General features: G+C 47.6%; 1 protein-coding gene across 16 annotated transcripts in view; it reads left to right on the forward strand.

Annotated features, from left to right (window-relative positions):
* The window catches only part of DLGAP1 (DLG associated protein 1), a gene marked incomplete at its 5' end in the record, with an annotated part of 765236 nt that overhangs the window by 705620 nt on the left and 41270 nt on the right, over positions 1-18346 (forward strand). For 14 of the 16 annotated variants that reach the window (XM_084779898.1, XM_084779889.1, XM_084779897.1 and 11 more), the window contains 2 exons: positions 3493-3866; positions 11215-11306. In XM_084779898.1, the coding sequence (XP_084636024.1) occupies positions 3493-3866; positions 11215-11306 (466 nt within the window). The remainder of the gene's footprint in view (positions 1-3492; positions 3867-11214; positions 11307-18346) is intronic. The other 2 variants (XM_084779899.1, XM_084779891.1) reach the window with 1 other exon arrangement.

Below are 18346 nucleotides of genomic sequence, written 5' to 3' on the forward strand. Positions count from 1 at the left end.
GACTGCTGTGCAACTGATCTTGGTGGGGCTTTTAAATTTTGTTTTGGGGTTTGTGTTTGTGTTTGTTTTGCTTTTCTTTTCTATTTTCTTTTCTTTTTTGAGAAAGGTCTCTTAGGCAAGTTATGGTCTTACAATCCTCCTGCCTCTGCCTTGCTAACGCTGAAAATATGTGCTATCATCTCTGGTTTTGAACTGAATGTGGCTAGGTAGATTGGTGGGGTTTATGCTTTGTTTGGTTTTTGTTTTTGTTTTTGTTGTTTTGTTGTGGGGTGGGTTTTTTTGTTTTGTTTTTTGTTTGTTTTGCTTTTTCAAGACAGGGTTTCTCTGTGTAGCCCTCACTGTTCTAGACTTGCTTTGTAGACCAGGCTGGCCTCGAACTCACAGAGCTCCACCTGCCTCTGCAGCCCAGAGTGTCTGGGATTGCAGGGGTGCGCCACCGCGGCCTGCTTATGCTCTGTTCTTTATTTGATGGGTGTTTGCTTGTACATGTCTGTGTAGCACATGTGTGTAGCGCCCACATGACCAGAAGAGGATGCTGGGTCCCCTGGAATGGTTGTTAGCTATAACGTGGGTGGCTGAGGACTGAGCCCTGGTCCTGTGTGAGAGCAGCGAATGCTTGCGGCCGCACAGCCATTCCACCAGCACCCCCCTTATGTTTTATCCGCAGTCTCTCCTAGGCTAGCTTCCATACTGATACTGCACTTGGGGATCACAGCTTGTGCCTCAAGGATTCTGGATTCGCCCCTCACAAGGAATAAGGCAATTAATAGTAAGAGCAGAAAAAGGAGATTCCTTCAACGTGGCCACCGAGGGGAGAGAGAAAGAGACCAGTGACTCCCCAGGCACACCGCCTGGGTTGTCACATGAGTGTAGGGCTCACTAGAAAGCAAGAGAATAGCACTAGCCCACTAGTGCTGCAGCTCCGAGCCTCTCCTGAGCAGCCAGCTAACAAGTCAGTCCCTGTAGGGGAGTCAAGTTCCTCCTCTGGATGGCCCAGGCTTTCAGCCATAGAAGATGGCTGGGGAAATTCTAATACTCAGGGGCCATCCTTTCAACCTCCGCTTACTCTATAGCCAAGAGGGGAGCACAAACACCTCTTCAGACATACTGGCTCTCTCCAGAAAGACCAGGCACACTCTTAAAATCCCAGTAATCCCCTTGAGCCTCTCTGGGGTCTTCAGATGGGTGACTGGGACATCACAAGCACAGCTGCCACTTTTACCTCTGTCTGGAGGTGGGAGGCGGCGCAGACGAAATCCATGAAACAGGTAGAAGGAGACAACTTCTCTGTCCTTTCCAGGGTCACATGACTTAGAGGGAGTCTTCCCATGAGCCATGGGGGCGTCTAAGTAGGCACAAGGGACTTCTTCTGGTAGTGTCTTCTGCTACTGGACCCATTTCTCTGAAGCATTAGCAAACAACAACAACAACAACAAAAAAGGGAAGTTGAATTGACTTGCTTATCACTTGCTCACTGTCCAAATCCTAAGGAGACCCTGGCAGTAAGCACACGTGGGAGGTTTCATGTAGCATTTGCTGATCATTGGACCACAGGGAACTACGGTGACGTCACTGTATCATGTGCTCACACGGCCGTCTTCCCGCGATGCTGCAGCATGGCTACACAGGTAGCTACAAAGGACACATGGTTCGTCCTTTGGTTCCCAGGCGGTCTGTCAGAAGAACAGCACCAACATTACTGTTACTCTTTCATCTATGGTTAAGAAAATTATTCTAAGTCGCAGAGCATCGGAGAGCAGGACAGCAGAACAGGACCCTCTCTCGTTTTTTTGTCTCATCATTGAATGTGCTTAGTGGCTTTAAAGAAACATGCTCAGAGCCGGACGGTGGTGGCGCACACCTTTAATCCCAGCACTCACTTGGGAGGCAGAGGCAGGTAGATCTCTGTGAGTTCGAGGCCAGCCTGGTCTACAAAGTGAAACCAGGACAGTCAAGGCTACACAGAGAAACCCTGTCTCGAGGAAAAAAAAAGCATGGGTATTTCACTGAATGCCCAGGTGGCAGGGAGGACCCGAGGCGGCAAGTTGGAGTTGCTTGGGTCCTGCTGTCACGACAGCGATGCCAGCCGTGTGTGTGTGTGTGTGTGTGTGTGTGTGTGTGTGTGTGTGTGTGTGTGCGTGCGCGCGCATGCATGCGTACATGCATGTAGGAAGGTGTGGAAACTAATGCAGAAGCGGTGGGGGCGAAGATCAGGCCACTGCACGGGGCTTACTCCTTACTGACAGGAAGTCCTACTTGGAAATGGTTTATTTAATCTTCCTTTGTTTTCTGAACTGTGCTCCCCAAATGGGAAGCTAAGAAGCAGGCACAGTCCTCCTGGGTGCTGAAAACTGTGGCCAGATGGTTGGAGAGGAGCTGGAACCTCAGAGAGGAGCTGGACAAATGGCAGGCTCGGTGGACACATTCAGACACCCTAAAGGAAGGCTTGGGGTAGCGCTTCGAGGAATGACATTATAGAGAGACCAAACAAATGCTCAGAGGCAATGTATAGTTTGTATATGTATAGAGAGTGTATAGTTTCAGGGGTGGGTGGAGGCGCACATCCTCTTAGTGAGTGGTTGTACTCGGCAAGGTTTCTGAACAAAAGTTTATATAGTGAGCACCTATACAAAAAAGAAAACAAGAGTGGGAGAGGCCAGGGAGGGGAGGCAAATAGGAAAGAAACCACAGAGAGCCGGGCCTGGTGGCGCACGCCTGTAGTCCCAGCACTCGGGAGGCAGAGGCAGGCAGATCAATGTGAGCTCGAGGCCAGCCTGGTCTACCAAGCCTGTCCAGGACAGGCAAGGCTACACTGAGAAACCCTGTCTTGAAAAACCTAAATAACAAAATAAATAAATAAAAAGAAACCGTAGAGGATGAAAAGGGAGGTATTGAGAGGCAGGGAGGAACCTAGTGTGCACAGGTATGATCCAGGAAGCTACGGTGACTGATGTGGCCCAAGTAGGTCAGACCAGAACACACATGCTCAAAACCTCGCTTTTTATTGTCAACCAGCAAATCCATCCATAAAGGAGCTGCTTTGTTGTGGCGCTAGTTGTATCTCCTGCTCTCCCGAGGAAGAGGCAGAGCGTCCTCTCACCCTCTCCCTTGCTACGTGAGATAGTTTCTGCCGTTCACCCTTCGTATCTGGCTCCTGTTGACTCAATAACTTCCATTTCAGAGGTGGGCGTTTTGCAGTCTTTCCTGCTCACCTTTGTGGGTGCGTCACCCCATCGGTGGCACAGCTGTGACACCCCCCGGCCCCAGGGAAGGGCCTTGATGCTTATGGAGTGGCTTCCACGTTCAATGTCTGAGAGTGTTGTTCCGTGTGCCCCCGGTTTTCAGTGGCTGTCACTGCCGATGAGCGAAGCTAAGGCCCATGCAGGAAGTCACAGTGTCTCTGTTTTCGCTGTCTTCAGTGGCTGTCACTGACGATAAGCGAAGCTAAGGCCCACGAGGGACATCACAGTGTCTGTTTTCGCTGTCTTTCAGTGTCATCTTGCATTACAACATACAAGAAGACGCCACCTCCAGTCCCACCCAGAACTACCACGAAACCTTTCATTTCTATCACAGCCCAGAGTAGCACAGAGTCCGCGCAGGACGCCTACATGGACGGGCAGGGCCAACGCGGGGACATGATCAGCCAGTCTGGCCTCAGCAACTCCACCGAAAGTCTGGACAGTATGAAGGCTCTAACGGCTGCCATCGAGGCTGCCAACGCCCAGATCCACGGCCCAGCGAGCCAGCACATGGGCAATAACGCCGCAGCTGTCACCACCACCACCACCACCATAGCCACCGTCACCACCGAGGACAGGAAGAAAGACTTTAAGAAAAACCGATGCCTGTCTATCGGGATACAGGTAACTGCCCTCTGTGCCCTTGAAATACAACCCCGGCTACTAAGAAGTTGGCCTTTTCCTGTCTTGTTTTGTTTTGTTTTTGTTTTCCAGTTCACCATTTTGCCATTGGAAATGAGAGAGCTATGTGTAAAATGAGATTTTCAAATTATTAGTGCTGGGTCTTTTTTAACCTTGTTAAGTGCGATCAGAATTATGATGATATCTTATCTGTACCTCTTAGCTGCTAAACAGAAGATGTGGCTGGGGTGGGCGATGTTTGCCTGTAATCTTACACTCAGAAACCTGAGGCAACGCGGTTGCAAATGAGGCCAGTTAATGGTGGCACAGACATTTAATCTCAGTACTAGGAGGCAGAGGCAAGCAAAGCTCTGTGAGTTCAAAGCCAGCCTGGGTTACATAGTAATATTCTGTCTCAAAAACAAAGGACGGTCACAAGTTTTAGGTCATCTTAGGACAGTTTTGGCTGCATATGCCTTTCTTTCTTTCTTTCTTTTTCTTTCTGTTTTTTGTTTGTTTGTTTGTTTTGGGTTGGTTGGTTGGTTTTTTGACACAGGGTTTCTCTTTGTAGCCTTGGCTGTCCTGAACTCACTTTGTAGACCAGGCTGTCCTCGAACTTACATCGATCCTCCTGCCTCTGCCTCCCAAGTGCTGGGATTAAAGGTGTGCGCCAGCATGCCTGGCTACATATGCCTTTCTTAAAACAACCCAAAATACCAAAAACAATAAAATAACAAAATTATAGCTGCCATTACTTCATATCATAACTCAAAATACCCTTAAGTCTCTAATGTATGTTTTGATTCTCAAAGAGTTCAGGGGCTGCGTCTGTGGTAAGCACACTGCTGATCTGCAGAGGACCCGCGTCTGTTTCTCAACACCAACACAACCATCAATAACTCCAGTTCATGGGGATCCAGTGCCCTTTTCTGGCCTTGGGCACCAGTCATACAAATGGTGCACACACATACAGGCCGGCAAACACTCATACATATATAATAAAAATAAATAAATCCTTTTTATTAAAAATATTTTTCCGGGGCTGGAGAGATGGCTCAGTGGTCAAGAGCTCTTCCAAAGGACCCGGGTTCAATTCCCAGCAACCACATGGTGGCTCACAACTGTCTATAACTCCAAGACCTAACACCTTCACACCAATACACATAAAATAAAATTAAAATTTTAAATATATATATTTTTTCCCATAGGCTGCTATTCTGATCATGGTTTCCCAACTCCTCCTAGATCCTCCCCACCTCCATACCCCACCCTCACACACACACACACACACACACACACACACACACACACACGCGCGCGCGCGCACACACACACACACACACACACGCACACTCACTCTCTCTGTCTCTCTCACTAGAAAACAGACAGGCACGTAAAAATAAAATAAAGTAGAAGCAAACAGACCAGAATAGGATAAAACAAACAAAAAGAAAATAAGAAGAGCTAAAGAAAAAGCCTAAGAAACACTTGCAGATGCAGGCGTGCATCTACACACACCAAGCTCCCATACAAAACACAAGTCAGGAAACATAGTCTATAGGCAAAAGACCTGTGAGGTTAAAAAAAAATCTTAGGTGCAGGGGGAGGTGGCATACTCCTGTAATCCCAGCATTCAGGGAGGCAGAGGCAAGCATATCTTTATGAGTTCAAGGCCAGCCTGGTTTACAAAGCAAGGCCAGGACAGCCAGGCCTACACACAGAGGAACCCTGTCTGGAAAACAAAACAACAACAACAACAAAAATCTTAGGCAAAGCATTATGGACCAAAAACAAAAAACAAAAAAACAAAAAAACAACCTTCCAAAAATACTGTTGACTTTGCTGTGTGCAGGCGTGGCGCCTGCTGTCAAGTGTGCTCTGTACACCCAGTGAGGCTCCATTGGAGGCCTCCTTTGTGAATTGGAGAGAGCTTCTGGGTTAGGATGGGGCCTCGTGCCCACTTCTCCTCTCAGCACTGGCACGCGCCATCTGACCCAGACCCATGCAGGCCTGTGCACGCTGCCATGTGTGTGCTGTGTCTAGAAGGCATTGTTTTCTTGGCGTCTCCACTCAGAGCAGTGTGAAGGCCAACAGGGAGCCAAGTGGGTAGAGGTTCTTCCTGCCTCACAATGTGCATTCATCTACAGAATCCACACGGCGGGAGGACAGGCCCAACACCTGCAGCATGTGCTCTCGCCTCCTCTAGAGTGCTGCTGCACACACATGCCCACACTCACAGACACACTCATACACACAGTACTCACCTTCACACACACTCTCACACACACAGTACTTCACACACACACACTCACACACATGCACTCACACACAGTACTCACCTTCATACATGTACACAAACACACGTACTCACACATACAATAGTTACCTTCACACACACACACATACACACACAGTACTCACCTTCACACAGACACATGCACTCACACACAAATCACACCTTCATGCACACATACAAACACAGTACTCACCTTCACACATAAGCACACACACTCACACATGTACTCACACACATGCTCACACACAGTGCTCACCTTCACACACCTACACACACACAATACTCACCTTCATACACACACACTCACATGCACAGTACTCATTTCACATACACTCACACACATGCATTCACACATAGTACTCACCTTCACACATGTACTCACACACACAGCACTCACCTTCACACACATACACAACACTCAATTCACACAAACACAGAGATACACACAATACTCACGTTCACACATGCACACACACACATGTGAGCTCACCTTCACACACCCAGCCTAATCCATTGAAGTGCCTTATGGGAGCAGCATGTGACTCGTCCGTCATTCACAGGCCTGGGAGGCCAAGGGCAAAGCGGCTGCTTTGGGGAAAGCAAGGACCAAGCGCAGCGTCACAAGGAAGGAATGTGATCAGTCTTGGGGCCATTGTTGGCTATTTGATCATGCGTTTCATGAAAACACAGTAGCCAGTCAGAGATGTCTCAGGTCACCGCTCTCCTTCCCTCCCGCAACGCACGCTCCACAGAGGGGAATATTGTGGAAATGTTTTATTATGTCATAAGTTTTCTAAAATAACACCTAGCTAATCTTTCTTTGTTTTGGTTTTTTTTTTCATTCATTAATTTACTTATTTACTTGACATCCTGGTAGGAAGTTCCCCTCCCTGTGACCTCCCTCCTCCCTCCCTCCCTCCTCTCCTCCCTTCCTCCTGTGCCCTCTCCCTTTCTTCTCAGAGAAAAGGAGACTTCCATGAGCATCAACCCACCTTGGCATCTTGCTTTGTTTTCTTTTTAATCACATTTTTCATTGTGCCCGCATAATAAAAAAATCACATGTGCGTACACACACACACACACACACACACACACACACACACATTTGCAACAACACACATGTAGAGATCAGAGGACAACTTTCAACACTTGATTCTCTTCTTCTACCATGTGGGGCCTGGGGCTCACACTCACGTTGTCAGGCTTTGCAGTAGCTACCGTTACCCACTGAGCCATCCCACCACCCCGGGTGGCCTTTCACAAATTCCTTCCATCTGGTGCCTTCTGCAGGTGCCTGTTTCTCTGCACGGTGGCGGCAGACTGTGAGTCCTAGTCACACCGAACCCATTCTTGGCACATCTGAGAGCCAGGCACGGACTCTTTTCCGCTTTACTGTTGTATTTTCACAGTCCACCCTACGAAGTTCACTTTTAAAGGACAATTAATCTTTCCCTCACGGAGGGAAGCCAGATGCCTTCCTGTGGCCAGGCATACATGGTCAGGTCTGCCGGGTAACCTCCCATACTGAAACTTGGGGGCAGATGACACCAGATGAATCAGAGGTCCCTGCTGGCCCCCAGCCCACTTCTCCCTCATCCACTAGAAGCTAAGTTTCCCTCTCAGCACTAAAGGATCTGGTCCTCCTGTGCTCACCCAGCAAATGATGAGACTGCGTTACTAGCACCAGGAAAGAATGAAGATTTTTCACTTTTCATTTCTTGTGTGCCAGGCAGTGGTGGCACATGCCTTTAATCCCAGCACTCAGGAGGCAGAGGCAGGTGGATCATTGTGAGTTCGAGGCCAGCCTGATCTACAAAGTGAGTCCAGGACAGCCAAGGCTACACAGAGAGACCCTGTCTCAAAAAAAAAAAAAAAAAAAGAAAAAGTATTGTGTGTGTAAAAGAGGAGTAGGGGGAATGTGTGTGCCACGGCACACCTGTACAGGTCAGAAGAGAGCTTGCATCAGTGGATTCTCTCCTTCCACTGTGTGGGCCCCAGGGTTGAATTTGGCTTGAGAGGCATGGCCGGATGACTTTTCCCAATGAGCCATCTTGCTCACGCAAGAATGGCATTTTCTTTCTTTTTTTTTTTTTTAATATTTAATTTATCATTATGCATACAGTGCTGAAAATGGCATCAGATCACATTATAGATGGTTGTGAGCCACCATGTGGTTGCTAGGAATTTAACTCATGACTTCTAGAAGAGCAATCAGTGCTCTTAACCGCTGAGCCATCTCTCCAGCCTCCCTGCCCCCCCCCCCGCGCCGTTTTTTTTAAAGATTGATTTACTATGTATACAGTGCTCCGCCTGCATGTACACCTGCAGGACAGAAGAGGGCACAAGACCTCACTGTAGATGGTTGTGATCCACCATGTGGTTGCTGGAACTTGAACTCAGGACCTTTGGAAGAGCAGCCAGTGCTCTGAACCTCTGAGCCATCTCTCCAGTCCAAGAATGCCATTTTCGAACCTCTAACTTCCAGGCCTGAGCGATGGCTTATTAGGTAAAGGCTCTCGCTCTACAGCCTGGTCTGCGGAGTTTGAGTCCAGAACCCAGGGTAGAGGGAGAGAACCAACTCCTGAATGTCATCCTCCGAGCACCACAGGAGCACCAGGCAGGCACCACCTCGCCCCATAACACACACACACACACACACACACACACACACACACACACACACACACACAGAGTCTAGACTTCTGCAGGGTTATTGTCTGGTGGACACAGGTCTCTGGGACGCTGAACAATCCTGCTCAAAAACACTGTTTAGATTTTATTTACTTATTTTATGTGCATGTGTATGTGACTGTGCCTGGGTGTGTGTGTCTGTGGGCCACAGGCGTGTAGGAGCCTGCAGAGGTTAAAAGGAAGAAGAGGCCATTGGATCCCTTGGAACTGGAGTTACAGGCAGTTGTGACGTATGGGCACTCTGCAAGCAGGAAGTGTGCCTAAGTTCAGTTCCGTTTCTCCAGGTGCCAAAACTTATTATTTAAATAATATGCATAATAACAAGAGACTTTGACCAGTGATGATCAATAATTAATAGCCAGTCAATTCTTTTTTGGAAGGAAATCCATATACTGAATGTTTGTATACACTGATATTTTATGAATATTCTAGCAAATGTGTTTTACTTATTTCTTATTTTTGCCCCAATGTTAGTATGTACCTTACAATACTCTATACACTGCTTTGATCTTTTTTAAAGACTTATTATATATACAGTGTTCTACTTGCACATACATCTGCACACCAGAAGAGGGCACTAGAGCTCATTATAGATGGCTGTGAGCCACCATGTGGGTGCTGGGAATTGAACTCAGGGTCTTTGGAAGAGCAGCCAGTGCTCTTTAACCTCTCTGAGCCATCTCTACAGCCCCCTGAATTTTTGCTTTATTATGTTTTACTACATTTTCAGAACAGCTTATTTATTTATCTATTTAGAGTGTGTGTGTGTGTGTGTGTGTGTGTGTGTGTGTGTGTGTGTGTGTGTGTGTGTGTGTGTTACTTATACCATGGCTGCCTTGTACAAGTCAGAGGACAAACTATGGGAGTTGATTCTCTCTTTCTGCCTGTGAACCCAGGCACTGAATCCAGTTGTCAGGGAGCAAGTGTTACCTGCTGAGCCATCTCAACAGCCCGCCTTTTCTCTTTTCCCCTTTCCTTTCTTTCTTTGTTTTGATTTTGTTGGTTTTGTTTGTCTGTTTTCGAGACAGAGTTGATTTCTCTGTGTAGCCCTGCCTGTTCTGGAACTCTCTTTGTAGACCAGGCTGGCCTCAAACTCACAGAGACCCACCTGACTCTACCTCCTGAGTCCTGGGATTAAAGTTGTGCTCCACCACACCCGGTTCAGCCCATCTTTTTTCATTTAACCTGATTGGGTGTCGGGTGAGGCAAGCCGTCCTGCAGCCTAGGTTGCCCTCCAACTTGCTATATAAAATTAAACTCCAACCCGGTCCTCCTACCACCGTCTCCCAATCCCTAGGATTACAACTCTGCACTGTCAGCGGGGTGTGGTGGGGCATGCTTGTAATCCCAGCACTTGGGAGGTAGAGTCAGGTGGATCTCTGAGTCCGAGGCCAGCCTGGTCCACAGGTCCAGTTTCAGGGTGGCCAAGGCTACACAGTGAAATCCTGTCTCAAGGAAACAACAACAACAAAAAGTGTGTATGTATTCAACTTGTATTTCCTTTCACTGTTCTCCAAACTGTACAGTATGCAACTCTGCATATCATGTAAGTAGTATCAAATAGAAACGCTTTAAGGTGGCCACACACAGGGAGGGCAGGCGTAGCGACAAGGAGGCACTGTGCCATCTTAGGTAAGAATCGGAACCTTCTTGAGTGTGGGTAGCCATGATGATCCTAGAGCCAGTTCCTATAGAGACCAAAGAGTGACTGTGTCTATAAGTCTGTGGAGTAACCACAGGCATTTGTCAGCTTTGGAAGGAAATAAAACAGTGGTTTATTCCAGTCAGCAGAGTCAGGGGCTAGAGAGATGGCGCAGTGGTTAAGAGCACCTGCTGCTTTGGCAAGGGGGCCAGGATTCATAGTGGCTCTCAGCTGCCTGTATCTGCAGTTTCAGAGGATCCTCTTTGGCCTCCCCAGGCACTTGCTTACATGTGGTGCACATAAATATACTCAGGTGCACACACATATAAGCTGAAGAGCCGGGCATGGTAGCGCACGCCTGTAATCCAAGCACTCGGGGAGGCAGAGGCAGGTGGATGGCTGTGAGTTCCAAGACCAGCCTGATTTACAAAGTGAGTCCAGGACAGCCAAGGCTACACAAAGAAACCAAAAATTAATTAATTAATTAATTAATTAAAATTTAAAAATTTAAAAATAGAAAAAATAAAAAGCAAAAGAAAATATGAACAGAATCGTGCCAATAACATAGTAATTGCTGCTCTCAAGTGCACAAATATGGATCAGGGAGATTATAAATCACAGAGCAGTCCCATCCTACCCAAGAGGCCTGAGGTGAAAGCGTGTTTGTTTCTCAAGTGAGCAGTGAAAAAGGATCAACTCCGTTTGTTTGTTTTCTTCTCCAGGTGGACGATGCTGAGGAGCCTGAGAAAACAGTGGAGACTAAGGCTTCCAGTAAGTTCCAGTCTGTGGGAGTGCAAGTGGAGGAGGAGAAGTGGTGAGTCCGAGGCTCCTGTGCTTCAGCCGGCATGTGGGAAGGGTGGTCTGGTACTTATCCGTGAGAAGCCCGCCCGCTCCCTCATCTCTCCACTCAGTTTGGAAAGCACCAGTCGACACTAGGTGTTCCCTCCTGTGTTGTAAACGGCAACACTCCATTTGAGCTTCGGTGAGGACAGTAGCTGAGAGAATGTCTGTACAAACGCTAAGTGCAAACATGGAACTGCCAAAAGTCCCTCTCCATAAAGCTTTATGTCTGCTTTTATGTTAATTTTATTAGTAGTATTATTTTGTTGCTGTTGTTAAGGCAAAGTTGCATTATGTAGCCTGGCTGACCTGGGACCAGGCTGGCCTCAAACTCATAAAGACCGGCCTGCCTCTGCCTTCTGAGTGCTGGGGCTAAAGGTGTGCAGCACCAAGCCCAGCCATGTTATCCTTTTAAATTGTGTATGTGTTTGTGTGTGGGTCTGTGCTTGGGAGTACAGGTGCACTTGCACACACACACACACATATATACACACACACAAACACATGTACAATAAATAAATGTAAAAAAAGTTTTTAAATACACAGGGCCCAGTTTTACACTGATGCTTAAAGCAAACTTACTCGACAATCTTATTATTCATAACATCGCAGAATCCCATTGGTAGAACAGACTTCTGGGTTTTTTGTTTTGTTTTGTTTTGTTTCCAGACAGGGTTTCTCTATGTATCCCTGGCTGTCCCTGGCCTCGAACTCACAGTGATCCACCTGCCTCTGCCTCCCAAGTACTGGGATTAAAGGCATGCACCACCACGCCTGGCTTTTGGAACAGACTTGTGCTGTCACTGGTCTTTTGTTTTATAAATGGGATTCTGTAATCCTGCCGGCTCAGATGTCCTGTTGCCATAGAGCTGAGATCAAACTCTATGGGGGACCTGGTTTTGGTTCTCAGAACCCACAGCCTCTGGCTCAAGTTTGCCTGGAACTCCAGCTCTGGGGAACAGAGCAGCATACTCTTCCTCCGCCTCCTGTAGCCAACCCCTGCCTAATGCCATCCCGAGGGACTTGGCACCCCAGAGAAAACTGTCCAGCGGTAGCTTAGGACGCCACCATACTTGGTAAACTTTCCCTCAGGAAAGCTGTCCTGGGTCTGCACAGTGAACGCTGAGACAGCTACAAACCACGGTATACCTAGGAGGGGAGAGCCCGAAGAAGGGCACAGGAAGAGGGAACAGAAATGCCATCTGAAGCAGTGACAACCGAGAAACTGTCCCAGAGTCAATGCCAGGCGTCAGACTACAGATCCAGAAAGCGCAAAGGATTCAGACGAGTGTGGAGTGGAGTGTTTAAGGTGTTGAGAGGAAAACACCACCGACTTGGACAACTCTACCAAACTATCTCATGAGGTCAAGCCAGGCCACTAGTGGTCCACCTTGCTGGAGGTCTGACTCATGCAGATGGCCTGGGCTGCACCAGTGAGCTCAAGGCCAGGGTAGACAAGTTTTGGGGAGCCCGTATCCTGATGCTACCTTTCATTCCAGCACTCAGCAGCGAGAGACCGACGGATCTCTATGAGTTTGAGCTCAGCCTGGTCTACACATAAGATCTTCTAAGCCAGCCAAGGTTACGTAGTGAGGTCCTGACCCTCCCCCAAAAATAGCTAAGAGAGGCGCAATGGTTAAGGGCACTTATCAGTCTTGCAGAGGACCCAGGTTCAGTTCCTAGTGCCCACACGGGAGCTCACCAGCACCAGCAACTCCAGTTTTAGAAGATCCGACACCCTCTTCTGACCTCCAAGGGCAGAAGTGCATGCACATGACACACAGACACGCATGCAGACAAAGCACTTACGCACATAAAACAAGTAAATCTAAAAAAAAAAAAAGTTGGATAAGTTGAGGGAGAAAGAGCCGTCATCTAAGACCAGTAAAAAGAGTGCGTGCGGGAGCAGCTGCTTGAAGGAGGAGCAGCACAGTACAGACCGATGGGCATTCTCAGGCATAGAAAGGAGCACCTAGGGGCCAGAGAGAGGCTGCAGGGTCAAAGTGCAAGCTGCACTTGCAGAGGAGTTAGGGGTTCAGTTTGCAGCTCCCATGCTGTATGAGTTATACAAATTCTCTCCCATCTTTTCCACACTGTAGAAGAATCGTGAATCTGCTTCCAAACTTAGTCCGAGAGATCAGCAAGACCCTACTATCCAAATCCAAAACATAAAAAAACCCTAAATGTTTCTCATGACCACAGATAAGAGAATCTTAGCCCGGCTGTGGTGGCACACACCTTTAATCCCAGCACTTGGGAGGCAGAGGCAGGAGGATTGCTGTGAGTTTGAGGCCAGCCTGGTCTACAAAGCAAGTCCAGGACAGGAGAGGCTACACAGAGAGACCCTGTCTTGAAAACGAGAGAGAGAAAAGAGAAAAGAAAACGGGAGAGAGACAGAGAGAGAGAGACAGACAGACAGAGAAAGAGAGAGAGTCTTCAACAAAATATTAGGAAATTGAATCAAACAATGTGTAAATTAATTTTACACCAGGATCAGTCCTGATTTACCAGAGGGATGCAAGTCTGGTTCAACATTTGTAAAACAATTGGCACATGAACATGCCTAGGAAAAGCAATCACATGATCACACTGGTATGCGTACCAAGTGCCAAAATTCTCACACCTGTTTATTCTGAAAGAACACTACCTAGTCATGATAAAAGAAAACGGGAGCCTGAGAGGGGCTCATCAGGAAAAGATGCTGTGGCCACCAAGCCTGGCAACCCCTGGACCCGGGTAGTGGAAGGAGAGAACCAGCCTCCAAAGTCAGCCCCTGACCTCCACATGTGCATTGCTGTGCATGTATGTGCACACATATACACACATGTAGGTATCTATAATCTTAAAAACTCTCACAACACCGTGACACATACCTCTCCCTATAATCAATAACTATAATACAGAGTAAATAACACACACACAATGAAAAACAAACAAATAATAAAATTCTTTTAAAAAAACAAAACCAGCCAGTACAGTGGCGCAGGCCTGTAGTTCCAGCACTTGGAGAGGCAGCGGCAGAGGCAGGCAGATCTCTGAGTTCGAGGTCAGCCTGGTCTACAAAGTGAGTCCAGGACAGCCAAGGCTACACAGAGAAATCCTGTCTTGAAGAAAAAACCAAAAACCGAAAACAAACAAACAAACAAAAGCTCAACAAAACAAAACAAAACAAAAAAGCTATCATGCAGAACAAAATGAGGAAACTGCTGTAACAGAACAAGTCAATCTAAACAGACTACTTACCATAAGATTGCATTTAGCTGGCATTAAAGATGAAGCCAAGCTGGAAACAGAAATGATTACTAATTGCCAAGGGTTTTGGGATAAAAGGTATGGCCAGGGGCAACACAGAGAAATTTGGAGGCCATCAACTTCTCCGTACGAAACTACGGCAGTACATACTTAACAGAATACATTTATCAAAACCAGTAGATGCAGGCAGTGGTGGCACACACCTTTGATCCCAGACCTGGGGAGGCAGAGGCAGGTAGATCTCTGTGAGGCCAGCCTGGTCCACCTAGAGAGTTCCAGGATGCTCAGGACTACACAGAGAACCCCTGTTTAGGAAAACTAAAAACAAACTAACAGTAGAATGTACAACGGAAACCAAGACTGAACTCCGGCGGGGCATGGTCACACAAACCTGTGATCCCAGGATTTGGGATGTGAGTTCTTACTACACAGATGCTGTCTTAGTTTCATTGCTGTGAAGAGACACCATGACCACAGCAGCTCTTACAAAGGGAAAGGTTTAATGGGGCTGGCTCCCAGTTCAGAGGTTCAGTCCACTGTCGTCGTGGCGGGAAGCATGGCGGCGTGCAGGCAGACGTGGTGCTGGGGAAGGAGCTGAGAGTGCTACATCTTGATCTTTAGGCCGCAGAAGACACTGGGTGTCTACTATGCACTGACAGCTAACAAGGTGGCGCCTCCTACCTGAGCCCAGCATTCAAACACAGGAGTCGGGGGGGGCCCATTCCTAAGCAAATCACCCAAGGTGGGAAACGAAGCAAGCTGGGCCTAATGCACACCATCATCCTTTGGTGTGCACCACAAATAGTATCCTAGCGGAGGATTTTAATAGGGGTGCGGTGTGTCTGAATGAAGAAGGGCTTCATGGGAAATCTACAGCTTATAGAACTTTGCTGTGAACTCCAAACTGTTGCCAAAAGCATACATTTATTTAATTGTGGAAGAGAAGATGGATAATATCAACACTGGGGTGTGTCCTGTAACACGGAAAGCGTTCAGAGCAGCGCCTGGCATGAAGGACGCTCTCCTCACCTTTGCTAGTACCTGTTTGTTTTTCCGAGACTGGGTTTCTCTGTGTAGTAGTCTTGACTGTCCTGGACTCGCTTTGGAGACCAGGCTGGCCTTGAACTCACAGCCATCTGTCTGCCTCTGCCTCCTGTGTGCTGGGATTAAAGGCGTGCGCCACCACCACTCAGCTCTTTTGCTAGTGTCTTAAGTGCTATGAAGACTAAAGTTGACGGCAAGCGGGGCTGGTGAGACAAGTCAGTGCATAAAGGGCCTCACTGGGCACCTAGCCTGTGTGCGTGAGGCAGAGAGGTAGCTAACTCCAAACGCTGTTCTCTAACCGACACACGGGGCACGCATACAGGTACCTGCACTAAACAAATGCAATAAAAACAATTTTTTAAAAGCATTATTAACTGGGTGGTGGTGACACACACCTTTCATCCCAGCATTCAGGGCCAGAGGCAGGTGGATCTCTATGAGTTTGAGGTCAGGATGGTCCAGGACAGCCAGGGCTGTGCAGAGAAACCCAGCCTTAAAAAAAAATCCCAAACCACTAAATGGGTAAACAAGTTAATTAATCCCCTAGAAGGGCTGATGGTAATTTTAGTGCTCTGGCCTTCAGGAATATTCCTCCGCAGGTCGCTTTGTAGTTGGCCTTTTCTGTGAAGTAAACAAGCATTTACATAAATGTCTATCCCTGTCTCTGAAGGGGTTGCTTTCATCTTCTCTCTCCCATAATTCCTTTTTATGATTCTGTTAGATACAAAGCGACACTGGGCAGCTGAGATTCCTTCATGATGACTGGGGACATCCCCCCACCCCCAATTATCTTAGTGTTAATGAGGAACCAGCTGTTTTCACACTGAATACCAGATAGCAAGCCAGCCTTCCTTCCCCCTAACACACTGACACAAATAAGAAGCGGCAACTTCACAAAAATTGAGAAAAGAAAGAAAACAGAAGAAAAGAATACTTAGGAGGCCGGGGGGCTCCTAGCCTTTTGCACGGTCGCAGCTTAGTTAGACAACCAACCTAAGGAAAATTCCACCTGCCTGACTGTTCACCAAGCAGGAGACTTCAGAGTTCTGAATTAAAGTAAAGCCGTTCATAAGGTATTTGTAAAGGAAAAAACAGAAGCGAGATGTGCTAGGCAGCTGTCTGCTTCCGGAAGAGGCCTGGACGTGGTGGAGCAGCTAGGACATGCTCAGGACCATCACAGGTGGCAGATGTGCTGTGTCCCCTCTCCTGGGCAGCCTCACAGTAGGGGCCATGCACAGAGGAATGCTGTCCACACACAGCTCATTGTTTAAATGCAGTGTTTGCAAGGAGGCCCGTTCTCTGGAGCTTAACTCATCACCTTTGTCAAACACCAGCTATTGTCCCCAGTTCCTGCTCCTCGCCGCAGGCCCGCTGGTAGCACTGACCCTACAGGATCCACAGGTACATATTTGCAGACACCCACAGCCTCCTCTGCAGCCCTGGGCGCAAGCCCTCCGACACCTGTCCTCCTCTCTTGTCCTTCTGGCTGCTCTCAGGAATCCCCATGAAGCCTTCCAGGCTTTCAAACTGATAATTAACAACTCTAGGAAAGTAATCCCTTTCTGTTGACTAAGGCGAGAAAGCCCAAGGCTCCCAGGGGGCTCCGCTTTCCCTAAGTAACGACCGTGTTAGCCCCATGACTTTAAACTGCCCTTTGTCACATGAGCCCACTGGTGATTCTGACCCCAGCAGTGGACACACAAAAAGGGAGATGATTACTGCCTTTGTGATAAAAGGACTATGCAAATTTACCCAGAGGCAAAGATATAGTGACACTGTAAGTTTATAACTGGTGGGCTTCAGAGTAATTGGAAAAACAAAAGCCGCCTGTGTCTGTGTGCCTGTATCTCTCTTCTCTGCACATTGACTTTTAAAATAAGGAGTGTGGACTTTTGAATAATTCAGTTAATGCTAAGAAAGGGGAGGCACTGGAGAGATGGCTCAGCAGGTAAGAACAGCGCTGTTCTAGTGGCTAACAAGGGTTAGATTCCCAGCACCCACACGGCAACTCACAAGTGCTCTAACTGAAGTCCAGGGATCTGACACCATCTTCCGGTCTCTGAAGTGATCAGGCACACATGTAGCACACAGACATAAGTGCAGGCAAAGCACCCATACACATAAAATACTAAAAAAAAAAATTTTGTTCTTTTTTCTTTTCTTTTCTTTTTGTTTGTTTGTTGTTGTTTTTGTTTTTGTTTTTTGAGACAGGGTTTCTCTGTGTAGCCTTGGCTGTCCTGGACTCGCTTTGTAGACCAGGCTGGCCTCTAACTCTCAGTGATCCACCTGCCTCTGCCTCCCAAGTGCTAGGGTTACAGGCATGCACCACCACTGTCTGGCTAAAATAGTAAAAATTTTAAAAAGAACATCACAACATAAGTTTTCTCTTTATTATTAAAAAAATAATGCCAGGAAGCCAGAGGTGCTGGGGTAGGCCTGTGATCCCATCACTTTGGGAGGCAGGCGAATCGCTGTGAGTTTGAAGCCAGCCTGGTCTACAAAAGTGAGTCCAGGACAGCCAAGGCTACACAGAGAAACCCTGTCTCAAAAAACCAAAAAAAGAGAAACAAACAAACAAACAAACAAACAAAAAACCCCAACAAAACAAAACCTCAGTGCCAGATAGCTCAGAACCAGCTGCCAAGCCTGAGGAGCTTTATCCCTGGGACCTACATGGGCGAAAGAGAGAACCAAGGTCCATCAACTGTCGACCTCTGA

Source organism: Acomys minous (genome assembly GCF_964271855.1).
Source record: "Acomys minous genome assembly, chromosome: 4".
Lineage (NCBI taxonomy): Eukaryota > Metazoa > Chordata > Mammalia > Rodentia > Muridae > Acomys > Acomys minous.